Source organism: Somniosus microcephalus, chromosome 6, assembly GCF_052327205.1.
Source record: "Somniosus microcephalus isolate GS21.2 chromosome 6, FLI_Smic_1.0, whole genome shotgun sequence".
In the NCBI taxonomy this organism is placed as follows: domain Eukaryota; kingdom Metazoa; phylum Chordata; class Chondrichthyes; order Squaliformes; family Somniosidae; genus Somniosus; species Somniosus microcephalus.
The window spans coordinates 215,352,451-215,368,367 of record NC_140992.1 but is presented as its reverse complement, the minus strand read 5'-3'; the positions used below and the strand labels follow the sequence as shown (position 1 = coordinate 215,368,367).

Sequence of the window (15,917 nt, the reverse complement as noted above, 5' to 3'; positions counted from 1 at the left end):
AGATATGCTTAGCCTAGCCAATCAAGCACTTTTGCCTCGCAGCTTCTTACCTGAGCATCGACAATGGCCAAGACCCTGCGGATTCCTAGCTATTTGTCCAGCATACTGACAATTGAAAGTAATCCTAAGCCCTCAATGTGAAAGTCCCATTCGCCAAATGACACACGCCACAAATACAGCAGTAGCCATCAGACTTTTTATTGACAGAATTCATCTGATGGCTTTTTTTAACAATACATAAAATTTCACCCAAGTGACTACCCTTGTGACTACTTGTGCTTTATTTTCCTCTTACGCATGCTCCTACATCGTGGTTCCCCTGTGGCTTCAGCAGATGTGGAGGCCCCTTGCTCACTCTCCTGCTGCTCCTGTCTCGACACCTTTGGCGGGCATCCTCTGGGGTGGCGAGCCTGTGAGGAGTCGTCAACAGTCTGCTGCTCCTGTGGCTGTGCAGGGGTTGAGACACCGATCTCACTTGGGTGTGGACTCCGGTGGGGCTCTGACCGAGCGCTCTGCAGTGGCATGGAAGCGTGAGCGCCTGGAGAGGAACCCCCACTTCCTTGAGGTCTGCCACCAACCTCCCTCTCATGGGTCAGCTCCCCCTCCGCGCCTGCAAGTGGCTGGAGAGCACCTTGCTGCACATCAGGTGGGCCATGGGGACCTGTATCTGCAATGGCAGTCCAACTCAGAAGGACTTCCATGAAGGTCTGGTTTCTATGTTCAATAGATGCCCATCGCTCCTCAAGAGATGTCATTCTATTCTGAACACTCACCATGTTTTCCATACCCTGGCGACTAACCTCCTCCATGGCCGTAGCCCTCCTCTCCTCTACCGTAGCCAGCCTTGCCACGGAGGCAGCAATCATTTCCACGTAGGTAGCCATCCTTTCCATGTTGATGCGTTCATGCGCCAATGACTCCACAAAGGCTCTGCTCATGTTCGCTATGGACTCCTCCATTCACTCCACACTCGCAGTGACCCTAGAGGCAAAACCTGCCAGAGTTCCATCACTTCTGATCTTATGGATGGACCCAGAGGCAGAGGGTCAACATGCAGCTGAGCCGAGCTGGCAGAGTCCTGCGCCCTCCGACTAGGACTCTCCACTGCTGTCCCTCTCTCCACAATCTGCTGATGCTCACTTGTGAGCTGTGATACACCAGGTGATAACACTACTCTATGTCCCGAAGGTCCCACCGAGATGTGAGTGTCTGCGCTGGTGCTGAGTGCGCTTATTTCTGCTGAGACTGCGCCCTCAGAGGTTGCAGATTCCTCTGAGGAGTCTGGAAGCTCAGGCTCTTCCTCCTGGACAGTGGGGACGGGGGCTCTCAATGGTCCTGTGGGGGAGTAAAGGAAAGAGTTAGAGATGTGAGGTCAAGGTGACATGCATATTGCATATTGCAGATGATCATAAGTCCATCTGTTATAGCTTCAGAATCATTATCAGCGATTCATGCAATGTCAATGAGAGAGATGGAAAACTATTCTGTCACCAGCTTGCTGTGATGCACCCGTCTGTCCGTCCCCAACGTGCGCATCTTTTTCAACCCCGACAATTTCCAGGACGGCTTCCTCCCAGGGGGTGAGGTGGGCTAATGATGGTGGGCCTCCTCCTGTCCTGGCTCTTTCCCTTTTATTGTGAGCTCTCTTTTCCTGCAATGAGGGAGACAAGTGGAGGTTGAGTGAGAATGATGGAGTGAGTGTAGAGATTGCATAGCATAGATACTTAGAAGGAGACAAAGATGGAGTGAGGTTGCAAGACCAAGGGCCCTCCCTATGTGTTGTCAGTTGTGTTCAAAGCATCAGAGTGATAGGGAGTGTGAGGGCTGCATGGTGGAATAGTTATGTGATTGTGAGCATAGAGAGAGAGGGAATGGGTAAGGGTGCATGGATGTGAGTGTCAAGTGGGATGTGGAGGAAGAGATTGCTAAAGCTGAGTGCTGGTGAGGAAAGGCAATGGGGATCAGATTGAGGGTGATGGGAACTTCATACTTACTTTTCCAGTGCATTGAAGGTCATGGAATCTTTTCCTGCACTGCATCCAGGCGCGCCATGTGACCCCCAAGGAGTTGACCTCCCCAGCCACCTGTATCCACACAGCCTTGGTCTGGCTGGGAGGCCTCTTCCTCCCTGATGAAGGGAACAGGACCTCCCTGTGGGCCCTAGCCCCATCCACCAATGCCTGTAGTGCTGCCTCATCAAACTTAGGAGCTGCTCTTGGCCTCCCGCTGGCCATTGTTCCTGTAGGTTCCTGTGCCATCAAATGGAGAAAGCTTGGCAGTCTGCAGAAGAAGCAAGGCTTGCTGTGGACCTTAAATGCAGCAGCAATGATGACGTCACCGGAGGGGACTTTCAGTCATGAGAAACCCATTTGCAAAGGCTTCCCACACGTTGGAAATCAATTGGCCAATTGAGTTAAAATTGCATCAATCTCCCACATCCATTTAGATTTGTGTGGGAAACACGAAATTCAGGGAACATACCAATAGCCCACAGCTGAGTTAAAATCGAGGCCTTACAGCTGACTGAGAGTTACCTGCCACTGGCAGGTAGTTTCTGTTAACTACAGATTTTAAAGTTCTAAGTTAAATTCAAAATGTTAAAATGTTAAGTTCAAAATGTTAAACTAAATTTCACTTTTTACAGCTAATACCCACCCAGAACTTACCAGAGACTCCCACTCTCTCCAAATTCCCAAGTTCAACAGTGCACTCTGTTTAAGACGCTCTGTGCAGACCACATAAGATAATTGGTATAAAGGCTATTTATTCATGGGTCCTGATGTGGACAGTAAACTTAATGGTTTCTTTGGGAACAGTATGGAGCACGTGTGGAGATGACTTGTCCACTGGATGTTTCAGCCACTTAAATGAATGTATTGTCTATTATGGCCTGTTTTCGTACTGACTTGTTGATTGTGCAAATATGTCTTGTGCTCTTGGTCAAGGTCGTATTCTACCACAGGTTACTACTGCCTGTCTTCTTCTGCCGGCCCCGTAGCAAACCCCTGCACAGGGCAAGATTACATTGCTGTGTGTTTTCCACAAAGAAACATATGAATTGAGTAACTCGTGCAAAACAAAGATCATCTCCAGCCCGCATGATGCAACTGTGCATGACAGGTCGAGAGATTTGACATACATCTCCTGCTGTTGCTTGGAAAGATTTCATGGAGTCCATGTTCAAGACAAGTTATCTTGACAGCCTTTGACTAATTCCCCATTCACATTACAACTTAACATTAGTGCCAGACGAAACCTCTTTGCACTGACACGACAGTCGTAGTGTAAGTGCAGCCCTCTTCATTTTTGGACCTCACACCACACTATATATGTTGAATTGAATTGTTCCCAATATCTTTGTATAGCACTGAATGACGCCGAGATCATTATGAAAGATTAATAGTATTCCACGTGCTTTTCTCAATCGTTTTCCTCTGATTACCTTTAATGAACAGGAAAAAGACTCACCGCGACAGTTAAAATTTGAGAATAATGCATTTGATAGAATGTCTAAAAATGAAAGTTAAATACCGTACATACACACTTCAATATCAATGAGCCATAAAATACTGCGATCACTGCACCTTTGTCGCGGCGTTTACTAGAGTGTCACAAAGTGCGTCCTTCTCATTTTTAACAATGAAATGTTTGGACAATGAATTCGTCCACCTGTCAGACGCACGCACAAACAAGCCAAGTTGACAGAATACCACCTTAATTGCGGTCGGCCCGTTTCAATGCTTTTGGCGTTCTTTAGTGATGGACGTGTGTGATAGATTTATTTGTTTTGTAAGGCATGTTATTGCAGTTAAATGACTCAAACTGGGATACCCCGGTTTAGCGTAGAACCACCTGCATTTGATCTTTTGAACAACAATACGGAATTTATAATCTCAACAAGGTTTTTTTCAGTAATGTTGCGAGCAAAATTTATTTTGACTTTGCTTTCCTGGTGCACAGTTTGAAGTATAGGTCCGCACTAGGCAAATCCGGTGTGAGTTCTCGCTAATACTCAGCACAGGGAAAATTGTTTGTTAATTACAACACAATCCGGGAATTGCCAGAAAATGCACCCTAAATCCGGCATAAATCATGTCCCACTCTTTGTAGTTTTATATACAAGAATTGAAAATGTGTATACTTTAAATTTGCTAATTGGGTATATTGGGATTTTAATTTGTAAAAAAAAAGTCCAAACATATAAGTGGCCAGATATTTTACCAGGTATGTAATAAACAGTTATTGAATAACTCAGACTAAAATTCTTGCTTTTTTAGGATACCTTCACTTTTTCTCAACAAATGCACTACTGTAACACTCACAGTTACAGGCGTACAGTTCTCTGCACTGGATGCAGTTTAACTGCAGCGTGTGCTGAACCAACAGGACGTCAGACTTACTCAAGTCCATTTGCCAGAGCTCCTTGTGCTTTCAGATTAAGTGGCATTACTCCCCAGTTACTGCTTTTGCCTCCACGTGGACCACGACAAAGGCTGCAGCATACAGTAATTGGTCTACTTATTCGCAGTTGGTGCGACATATGACGCTACACACAAATAAACAGAGCCTCAAGGAAGAGAAGAAATTGGAGGCATACACAAATTGGGTTCCTAAATTGCACGATCACTTGTGTTCATTAGCTGGAGAAGGCTTGAATTGCAAATAAAGATAGAAAACTATCCTTATGGCGAATTCACTGTAGCTTCAAACTGTCCGCACATCTGTGTTAGAGACAATGGTAACACGTTCGGGTAAATGAACCTAATTATACCGAGGCGCAGAAATGTCCATTTCAAGTGTATTAATACTTCTGTAATGGCAGTATAATTTATGCAAGCTTACTACGCTGCCGGGAGGAATAAAGTACTTTAAAGTTGATTTAAAAAACCGAAAAAAAACCGCAAGAGGTAATTCTGATCCTAGGGTTAGCCAAACAATAGTTCTCTCGGAGTCAGTTTTCAGCGCGTGCAGATCCGAATGGTTTCACAAGTTCTGTTTATTTCATGTTGTAGTTCACATTTATAAATTAGGGACGTTACACACACGATATTGTGTGACCGGTGTACAATTGAAAATATGTCCTAAAGTACGCTCTGTTGATCAGGTTCCACATCAATAACATAAATTCCCAACGCTGGAAATCTGAAATAAAAACAGAAAGCACTGGAAATGTGCCGTTTTCACATTGGAATGAGGGATCTCCACACAAACGTTAACATGTTTTTCGCTGGCGCTCCTGATGTATATTTCCATCATATTCTGTTTTTTTTATTACAGCACTATAAAACCTCGCATGCCTGGTATTCTCTATAGGAAAAATGTGTGGTATACCGAGGAGGCCAGATTGTTCAAGTATACATAGACCTAAACATACAACCCTACCCAGAACTCTGCGTTTGATCTTTGGTGTTCGTGTCTTGATGAGAAGAGCTGCACTATTTTCCATTAAATATACATTTTGACTGATTTCTCCATTGTCACAGTGGCCTACTAATTGCGAACTGTATTTTATTTAAATATAACTTTGTGAGGGTTCAGTAGAAGATACAACGTGTAATATAATAACAAGGAATCCAAACCTTGTTCACCGACTTGAAAATCTAAGTTAGAATGTCTAAATGTAACAATGATTGTAATCGTGTAAACTTGTTTTTGGACATTCTTGGCAATTCCCGTTATCACTATGGGACTCCAGGTGCGCACTGCGATATGGCTTCCATTTGTTTGTCACACAGAAACGAGCACTGAATAATATTACACTTTACAGGTATGGGTGGGCATCCCTGCTATATAGACTTCTACACATAAAAGGAATGACAGATCATTAATGAAGCCCGTTGAAGCAATCAGTCAACAGATCAGAGAGTGACGAAAATTCATCTCTCTTTTAAAATGTTTTTGTTCACTGCTATCTACTGTACAGCGACTGGTCAACATAAATTATGTATGCCCTGTCCAGCTGCACTTGTGCATTCAAGCGCTATCTCCAAGGCGTGCTGCAGCATCAACGAGTGACATTAGCACGGACAACACCTTCAGGTAATGTACGCAGCATGCCAATTACTTACTAACCAATAAAGCACCAGCGCTGCTCGTGTTGTTGTGTCCCCACCCTCATTGTGCCTCTGGCCAGAAGTGTTTAAATGTTGTCACAAAATGGTAGGTTTTATTCAATTTAGTAACGATTTGTTTCCCTGAATTAACCTACGATAACTGCAATCTGTAAACAAACAGTTTTTTGAAGTCATTTCATTGAGGTTTGTCACAAAGCAAATATTAAGAGAAAATAAAACGTTTGTTATTCTGACAGGTGTAGTTATGTCAGGAAGTGGAGTTTAAAGGCGATTATGATAGAATAGGGATAAAATAACCAAAGTAACAACAATAATCAACAAACCCTTTAACAGCTACATCTGCATGTTTGATCTCATCTGTTTTGCTAATCCACTTTTGATCTAAAAACAAGTTAAAACAAACTACCATAGTCTTAACATTAGTCCACGTTGACTATCAGCGTGCATGGAGTCCAGACTTTGTTAGAACAACACGAAAAGATCCCGAAGTGAAGACTTTTGACAGCTCTTCCCTTTGTCTTCCATTGGATCTTTCTGTCGTCCTTTAGGATTAGTTTTTCAACAGAGTGGATGCTCGTTTTGGGAATATTAGAATGCTCTATGGCAGTTACGTGGACGTATGTGAAACCAGAACAAAACATTCTTTAGATCTATTTCTATATATGTTTACAGTGTACATCATTACTGATCGCAGGAAACTTTGCTAAACAAAGCTCTTTGTTTTAGCTCCGCCTCCCCACCTCTTTCTCCTCCTTGAAGACTGCTTAAAATGTCCCTCTTTGACCAAGCGTTTTGTCACCTGTCCCAATGACTCCTTCTTTGGCTCGGTGTCAAACTTCGTCTAATTACGCTCTTGGAACGTTTTTTTCTTCGTCAGAGGCGCCATATAAATGCAATGTTGCTGTTCTTGACTGAGTGCATTGATAAATTTGGGGACCACCTATTAAATAGCTTGAAACAGGTAATTTATTTTAAAGAACACAAACGACGACAATTTGCAAATATTTCTTTCACGAAAGTATCAATATTCCTAGCTTAGTCTCTTTTGTTATTATTTAGAATTCACTGGGCTGGAGCTTTTTCTGCTAAATTTGCAGAGCTCTACTGGTTAAACTGATTTATTGTAATGTGTATCAGAGAGGTAACAAAGAACTGAAATTGTTGCCATAATATTTCTCGAACAATCAATTGGACGTTGATCTGCTTTTAAACCCTGCTAAAGAACACTGCTGCAGTTGCACCTCCTGCTCTTTGATCTGATCACAGATTTGGACACTTTAATGTTGTGCAGCAGCAGCTCTCTTGCGCCACTGTTAGAGGAAGCTGGTAACTACGGCGAGTCGCGGTAGACAATGTCAACGGCTTTTGACAAAAAAGGGGACACGGAGCAGCGGGTGGGTAGGGGGATCTCCCCCCTTTCAAGCTCTTCGTCGGCCCGGCACAGCGAGTAATCAGTGGCGTTGAACACATCTAACCGCGCACAGAAGAGTGCAAAAGAACAAATACACGACCTAATACTGCCCAAGTGCGAAGGGCTTCTTCGCCCCTTTATTTTGCATGGAAATAAATGGCTGAGATGTGTCTCTGTTATATGTTTACTGCGGAACGTGTCCCATTTAGCCGGTGAAGTTTATAACAAGTTTAATAATCAATAATAAGCATAACACGTTAATTATAGGTGGATACATGGGAGAGACGGAGACGATTGAAAGATCAGACGGTGGAGGCAGATATTGGTTTTTGCTAAAGTGCGAAAAAGTAGGGGGAAAGATTAACCCAATCATCGCTGGCAGATTTTATACAATGATCCCCAAAATTGCTTAGAAGTTCGGGGACTTCGAAAGTAAAATTCTGCAGTTAAACAGCTGAAAGAGCAAAGAAACTGCAAGGACGGGAGAGGAGGAGACGCTGACTGGTCGGGACATGCCAGTCTGTAATGCGGATTGGAAGCTTTTGTTCATTTAAAAAGAAATTGTCCCCGAAATATACGTGTTTTAAGGGTTCCAAGTCTGTGTAAAAGTTTGAAGATGATGGATATCCGAGCGACCTTACACCTCACGTAAAAGCCTACAGCACTTTCATTAATTGAAACATATTCTAAATCGTTATTCTCGCCGGCCATAATTAGACCAGAGCAGATAGCTCCGAGTGACGAGCGAAAACTTTGTCTAGTGGATCGGAGCTGAAAGGCTGATTTTTTTTCCCGGTGTAAGTCGTTGGTTAAACAAGTCCCCAATTTCCATTTGTTAATTGATGCAATTACGCACTGCTCGTAATGGGCACGCCGGTCTCAAGGCAGCCATCAATCACCCACCATTGACCTGTCAAAGCCATATATTCATTTCTTTGGGGACCATTTCTGGCTCTAATAGAGAAAAATGGATACATCATCATCATTAATTAGTGACTGGCCCTTTGGCCATGGATCGGACGGTTTGAGAGAGAGGGAGTCTGCTCCAGGACACCCAAAGGCTCCGCTTCCATTTTTTTGATTATTAACTGTCGTCTGTTGGATGAGGTTAAACAGTTGTCTCTCCTGGGTACTGCACACCTCCCTCGCCTGCTCTGTGTCAGCTTGCACTTTAATTTATTGCATCTCCGCTCTGATTTTCATTTTGTTTGACGCCTTTAGAACTTTGTTTCAGTTCGCCGAGGAAAGAACAGAAAGATGGGCTGTGATCTGTCACGAAATAAATCAATTAAGGCGAAAATGGTCGGAATTAGGAGCTCACGAAAAACAGCGTGTGGCCCACATTCTACAACAGAATACGACCTGAGCACACGTACGGGTTGGACTGTATCTATTCATCCCGATTCAAAATAATGCTGATTACGACCATTTCGATGTTTTTAGGAGAGCAATGTTACTTTATAAAGATAGTGACCCCATTACGAATTTGAGTACATTAAAAATAAGTGATTTGAGAGTGATTTAAAAAAAACTTTGAGATGAAACTGCATTGAAAATAATAAATCTGAACACGTGTTAATACGATTTTGTACAGAAGAGATGTTTTAAGTAGTTCAATTGTATTTAAGTGAAGTTGAAGTGAATGATGTTCAGTTATCGTCCTTTATATTGAGTGAGGCAATGACGACATTTCTAATAGGTGCACCGGTACAAAATGTAGCCTTGGAAGACAACCCTTCAATTCGCCGAGGTTTCCAAAACATGATTGTCGCTGTGACCTTTAAATTCCTGTATATTTTGTAATGTTGTAAAGTGACAATAATGCTCCCAAGTACTTCAGCAGCCGTCGGTGTACATCGGAAAGCAAGCTGAAAACATTACAAACAAGTGTTGAATGCATCTAAGAATATTAGATGTTAAATATGATTGGCAAAGACATTATTATATCCTTTCTGTCATGTCGATTCGGGATTAATGTGACGTCACTTTGATACTCTTCCATGGATGAACGCTAAAGAACTATAGCCGAGCAAATAATGCAACCGGCAGTCTCGATATCTGGCAGGACTTCCGTTATGTCTTTTTAACCCTCTTCGGCTAAATATGATCGATAATTTTGCCTTGAGATGAACACCGATAAGCTTTGAACTGCCCGCTTACGGCGTCTTCCGATTTCTAATTGAATCATTTATTATTAAGCTAAAGGCCATGAGTGCACATTTCTCTGGAAGAAGCTACATTTTGAACTAGGTTTGGTCACAATCAATCAGACAGAAATATTGCCTATGGTAACAAAAGGAGCAGCGATGTCGTTCTCTCAATTCGGATACCCCTACAACCCGACTTCACAGGTAAGAATGGATGGCGATGAGCACCCGTTTAACCTACACTCAACGTTGCGCTGTATTCTTTTACGCGTTAGTATTTTTTGGAAACTGTTTCACTTTCCGTTTATAATGCGTTATACCCCCCCCCCCTTTATATAGTCGCAGTTTTCACACTGCATTATTTATTTCGTGCTTGTATTGTTGAACATGCCAATTTTCTTGGTACTTGCAAAATATTCTGCAACATACCATTATTCAGTTAGTATTTACTATTACTTTTTGGCTTATCTGCTACACCTGCAATAAGTTCCACTATTTCTCTATAAGGTTATTACACATTCTACTATTCTCTGACCATGTTGACACCTTGTTCATTTGACCTGCACAGTATTGATTACATAGTTTCCTCCAGGTAGTTATCTCTGTGCTCAATATTTAGGACTGGTTTGATTGTATTTTGCATTTGCAGTTTATTGTATACTACCCGTCCCCTATAACCAGTCCAGTTCCCCAAACTGCATTGTTTCATTATTATTTGCCTATTCCCACAGCAACAATAATTCTTTTCCCTGTCTTTTCCGAAGCGTGCATGTGCCTTTAAATGCTTTTATCTTCCGCTTCAGCGTGAATCGCAAGGCATTCTGCATGTATGTTTTACTGTCGTGCTTCCTTAATAATTTACACTTGTTTTATTTTCACAATGCCACAGTATAACGCTGCTGTGTAAACTCTCTCCTCCTGCTATACCTTTACTCTGCTGGAATCCCACTTTATGTTGCTTTTGTCATCTATTTTGAATGCAGTTGGATTCAAGGCATATCTGCAAGACTGCTGCATCAATCTCTGCCCCTTTTCTACTCTTTATAATGTTTGATCTGCTGATCCGTGTTCTGGGTGAAATGACGGTTCCTTCTTTCATTCTTTTCTCCGTCCAGTTTTTCGTGTCAGCGAGTCCCAGCACGACGTGTTGTGAACCCGGCTCCAGATCTGTGCCCGAAGGCTCCGCTGGGCCGGCCCAGGCTGCCATTTGCTGCCCTTCCTATGATAACAGACTGCTGGCCAACGCCAGGACCGAGATCAACGCAGCTGCCGCGGCGCTGGGCATGTACAGCAGCTCTCCCTATGCAACTGCAGCCAGCCAGGGCTATGGGAACTATATTACATACAGCACAGATCCTTCTGCTCTCTACTCCACGCTGGTGAGTCGCGGCCTTGGGGAACATTAGGACGCTTTCCACCACCATCCCTTTATAGTGTTTGATGATGTGCCGAAGCCGCCCACGTTTGAACTATGGTCAAAACTTTTGACTATTTTGTGTGTTCTTCTCCCCCCATCCCTCCCCTGCAGAATTCGCAGTACGAAATTAAAGATGGCACTGGGAGTTTGCACTCGGGAATTACTCCGGCAGCTGCTTACTACCCGTACGATCACTCCTTGGGGCAGTACCAGTACGACAGGTAAGTCCTTTGATCAAAACCAACATACCCAGATCAAAAAGGTGATTGAGGAGAAGCACTTTTTTATTATTGGGATTTGGAGTTAAATGTATTTATTGATTGTTGGTTTTGCCATCTACTGTCCGTCAAATGCCTGTGCACTTTTTTTCCTCAATGGAAGGGATGATCGGGTTTGATATTATTCGTGTTTTTAGATGCGGTACCATGGACTTCAACGGCAGCACTCGACGCAAAAACGCGACCCGAGAAACAACAAGCACTCTGAAGACTTGGCTGTACGAGCACAGAAAGAACCCTTATCCCACCAAAGGCGAGAAGATCATGCTGGCTATCATCACGAAAATGACTCTGACTCAAGTGTCCACCTGGTTTGCTAACGCCAGGAGGAGGTTGAAGAAGGAGAATAAAATGACCTGGTCACCCAGAAACAAAGGAGGGGATGACAAGAAAGAGGACAGTGAGAAAAAGGACGGGGAGGAATATGCTGCAGATAGCATGGATAACGGTGGGACTTCACACATACTTATATCAACAAATGCACACTGTAATGTACCGTTTGGGCATAACCTGAAACTACATAGACGCGCAGACCTTTACTCAGTAGATTGTCTTTTGTAAATGCAATTATATTGTTAAATGACTGGCAGGGGGGCGGGAACTTAAATGTGAGACGAAAATGGAAAGTTCAGAAGAGTTTCAGAAATCTAACAGAAAGTGCCAACAGATTATCATAGCATGAACAAAGTCGATATCCTTTAGATACCAGGGTTCTGATAAACCCAGATAGATTTCGTACCACATTGTAAGGTAAGGACTGTTCAGATTTGTTCTTACAATCGTAAGAAAGGGATATTTCAAAAGTCGTTCAATAGTAAAACAAATGAAGTAAACATAAATATTACAGAAATAAATGTTAATATTTTTGAATGTGCACACAGATGAGAAAGAATACAGAGATGACAAAGTGTTGAGATTGAGTGAGCTGGACGATTTGGAAGATGATGAATCTGAAAAACTTGAAAGTGACCAAGAAAAGGCGCCAAGCGAGATCGGTCCAAGGAGAGGTTTGGTGGAGTCTGAGGAAAGTGACTGCAATGTGTCGCCTCAAAACAATCAGCACACCTTCTCCTGTTCGAAAAACAATTCCACCCTTGGGTCTGACTTTCTAGAAACGATAACAAATAAGCCACCTGTTTCTATAGCAAGGAACAATCTCCCGCAGCGCTTTGGGACAGCAGAGAAGCCGAGGATTTGGTCTCTGGCGCACACAGCAGCCTCCAATACTCTGGTGGGTTGTCAGAGTGGCCAATCCCGGACAGGGAGGTACTGCGCGGAGGTGAGGCCGTCCCAGGGCACGGTGAACCAAGTAGATGATATAATTTCTCTCGGAGACTCTTCACAAGCAGCCCGCATTCTGAGAACTTCTGCATTCAACTTGCAAACGCTTGTAGCGACTGGTCAGCTGCACTGTGCTTCCTACCCAACACTGGACAACTGCCAGTACACATCAGGGACTGAAGGTACCTGAACGTTCACTGTATCTCCAGCCGCACCAGCCGTGTCTTAAAATGTTGAAAATGGCAGGAAATGCAGCTGAAAGGCGGTATAATAACAATCCAACGCCCCTTTTTTCCTCAACGTGCTGTGTTATTTTCAAGATGTAAATGAAGGCATCTCTTAATTACACCGAACACTTAGCTTCCAGTCTACCTCGTGACGTAGCTGTAGCATGGAATGTGCTTGGAAATCGCGCAGCAATAAGAGATAAGCACCGATTTCAAACTGTAAACACTGTGGCACAATTTTACAAACTGTGCTTTATTACCGAGTATTTCTAACATTATAGTAGTATAACCAAATACCCAGAATATCTTGTTCCAGAATGAATTAGAGTCACAAAATATCCATCCTATCTATCTATCTATCTACCTATATATATATCTGTCTTTCTATCTATCTATCTATCGATCACTCTATCTATCTATCTTATTGCGTGTGTGTATAAAAACGTAGATATGGAAGAAGGATTGGCCACTTAAGTTGTTTCTTATTCCTGAATATTTTGATATTTGGACGTAAACGTATTCTAAAACGAATTGTGTTTTCCAGGATTTTTGAGAAATGTGAAATCTGATCTCGGATCAGCAGATATTACCGAAACGTGTCTACTGCACCAAGAAGAGAAAGTGAGAACAGCCTTCAGACCTGTGTTGAAGAGGTGAGGTAAGTGAAAGTTAATACGTTCCATCGCCCACCCAACCCTTCAATTCATTGGTTTTGCGAAAGTTAACATTCTTTGGAGCTTTACATTTATATAAAGTCCTCTCGTAAAATGTACAGCAATATCCACTAAAATATCTTAACTGATTCCAGTGCTAACAGAAGTAGGCCCAATGCTGGTGAGCTCTATTGAGTTTGAAAGTTGCTTCATGTCACTGGCTGTAGTTCTTCGAAGAATAGCCGTAGTCATCGAATGCTGTAAAAATAATCTGGCGTTTGTTCCGAACTATATTTTCCATTTACAATTCGACATTCAGACGACTGATATATTTGTTGAACATTACTAGGATAAATTCGTGCTTACTTTCCACAAACGGCTCTGGTAACTGGCGATTTGTTGTACCTTTAATTGTGTCATTCTTTTTTTTAAAAATCAGGTTTGTTTAATACAGTACGACGTAAGCCAAGGGGATCCCGCACAACTCCTTTATTTTATGCACTAGTGATCTGACAATACACTGGAAATGAAGCAGGATGCGTTTCTTCCGAGCACTGGCATTGACTTTAAAACGGATGCGCTTCGAGTTAACCAGCGGTCAATGATCCTGTTCCAAAATCAGAAACGTCGCTTCCAACCAACGTTAGTCCATGCACGAACTTTTGATATACTCGAGAAAAAAATGTACAAGAATCAGGGGAGGCCGTTGGGCTGTTATGCGATATATACCTTCTAATAAGTATTAAAGCACTCGACATCTTGCCGCACATTTGATTTTTCTATTTTTTTAAATTTTAAGTGGAGCACGCTCTAAAGCCGCTGTCTCGCTGCAGTTTACTCTTTGGTTCAAACTATTTTGCGTTTTACACAGATTCTTACATTTAACTTGTTTACATTGGAATTCCCCCCCCCCCCATTCACTTTTTTTGTTGGTGCTGTGAAATGTGAATAAACTACACTTGTCAAACCCATGTAAAGTGATGATTGTGAAAACTGCAAACTCACGGTGACCTATTTAAAGCGAAGGTATGTTTTATGCAATTAAGTTAATCATATAAATTGCTGAAGCGTTACATAGATATTTTGTTCTTGTAAGAAATGTTTTCAGAGTTCAAAATTAAAAAGTTCCATTTGAAAGACTAACGACTTAGAAATGTCTAATATTTTTGGCGATGCCGTGAATTCTCCGACAAGGAGTGAGTACAGTAGGATCAATGTTGTAATTTTTACTCTTAACACAATCTTCAAAATACCCATCACCAATTGAAAGAGATTTGAAAATATTTTGCAAGGGTGATTTCGCTGAACATTTACCAATATATACGTTATAATATATATGTTAGACCACAGTAACCATTTCCTGAAGTTTTTAAATACATTTTGCGATGTTGCAGAATGTTCTTAATTGGCGAAATGCAGGGCGTGTTATTCATTGCAGGTTAAAGCTCAGTCAATGAACCGTCATTGTGCACTTCACATACAAGAGACGCAAAGCGACAACTTTTCATATTGTTTGCTACTAATTAGGACTGACAGCACTGCTTGTATACCGTTCATTAGAATAAAGGAGGCAGGACAGAATCAGGAGAAGAATTCCCCTTTGTTCCCGTATGCAAAGAAAGTTGCAATGTTGCTGGGCTAACGCGTGCATTTATTATAAGATTTTGTAATAGTCACTTAAATGGCTCACACAAGTCTACTTTCGAGATTTAAGACCAGAACGTATATATATATTATTTTCCTTTTTAGATTCTTTTAGATGATTGATATATATATATAATCTAGAAAGGATCTTGATAATTAAAGCTGGAGTGGGGATGTACTCTTTGTACTCCGTTCTGTTTTGGAATCAGAAACTCCAACAAAAATCACAACTTCGAAATCGAGCCACGTTACTGTCACTTCTTATTACAAAAAAAGCACGGATGAAGTTTCAGAAATTCATTGTACAAAATCTTCGCTGGTTTCAGATGTGCCTCTTTTGAAATATTTAAAAAAATAAAGATGGGGCTGGAGTCATATAATAAAATTACATCAACCTTTTGTAGGGAAAAAAAGCCCGTATCCACTTCACAATTAAAGAGGACGTCTAAATCACTAGAGGACATTCACAATAAATAATATAACATGTTGCAGCATCATATTATGTTACTCCAGTGCACTCCCTTTGTGCAGCCTTGCCAGCATTCTATATTTTCAAGTTTCAGGTTTACACAATAAACTAAATGTAGCGATCCGTGGGCCCAGGTGGGAATTGTTTATTGATGTATTGCGGAATAAAACCATATCAGAGCAAACACTTTTATCTTTGCTGTAGTCATTCTCCAATTTGTAATCATACCAGTCCCTTAACAACATGCGCCTGAAGTGAATGGCACAGGAGCGAAAGGATCAGTTTAATCAGACACTAAAGCGAACCTTCAGAGCGC

The 15,917-nt window shown here is 42.0% G+C and overlaps 1 protein-coding gene across 4 annotated transcripts; it reads left to right on the top strand.

Moving 5' to 3' along the window:
• Positions 1-7,468: 7,468 nt before the first annotated feature.
• On the top strand, positions 7,469-14,605 carry irx6a (iroquois homeobox 6a). Of its 4 annotated transcripts, none has more exons than XM_085991392.1 (7): positions 7,469-9,836; positions 10,748-11,011; positions 11,161-11,270; positions 11,465-11,775; positions 12,209-12,790; positions 13,380-13,488; positions 13,928-14,605. In XM_085991392.1, exons 1-7 carry the CDS (start codon positions 9,771-9,773, stop codon positions 13,935-13,937), a joined length of 1,452 nt encoding a protein of 483 aa, XP_085847518.1. In that variant the 5' UTR covers positions 7,469-9,770; the 3' UTR covers positions 13,938-14,605. The 4 variants fall into 4 exon arrangements, with proteins under 4 accessions (XP_085847518.1, XP_085847519.1, XP_085847516.1 ...); XM_085991393.1 differs by having other exon boundaries at positions 7,470-9,836; positions 13,380-13,493; XM_085991390.1 differs by lacking the exon at positions 7,469-9,836 and having other exon boundaries at positions 10,283-11,011.
• The last annotated feature ends 1,312 nt before the right edge of the window (positions 14,606-15,917 follow it).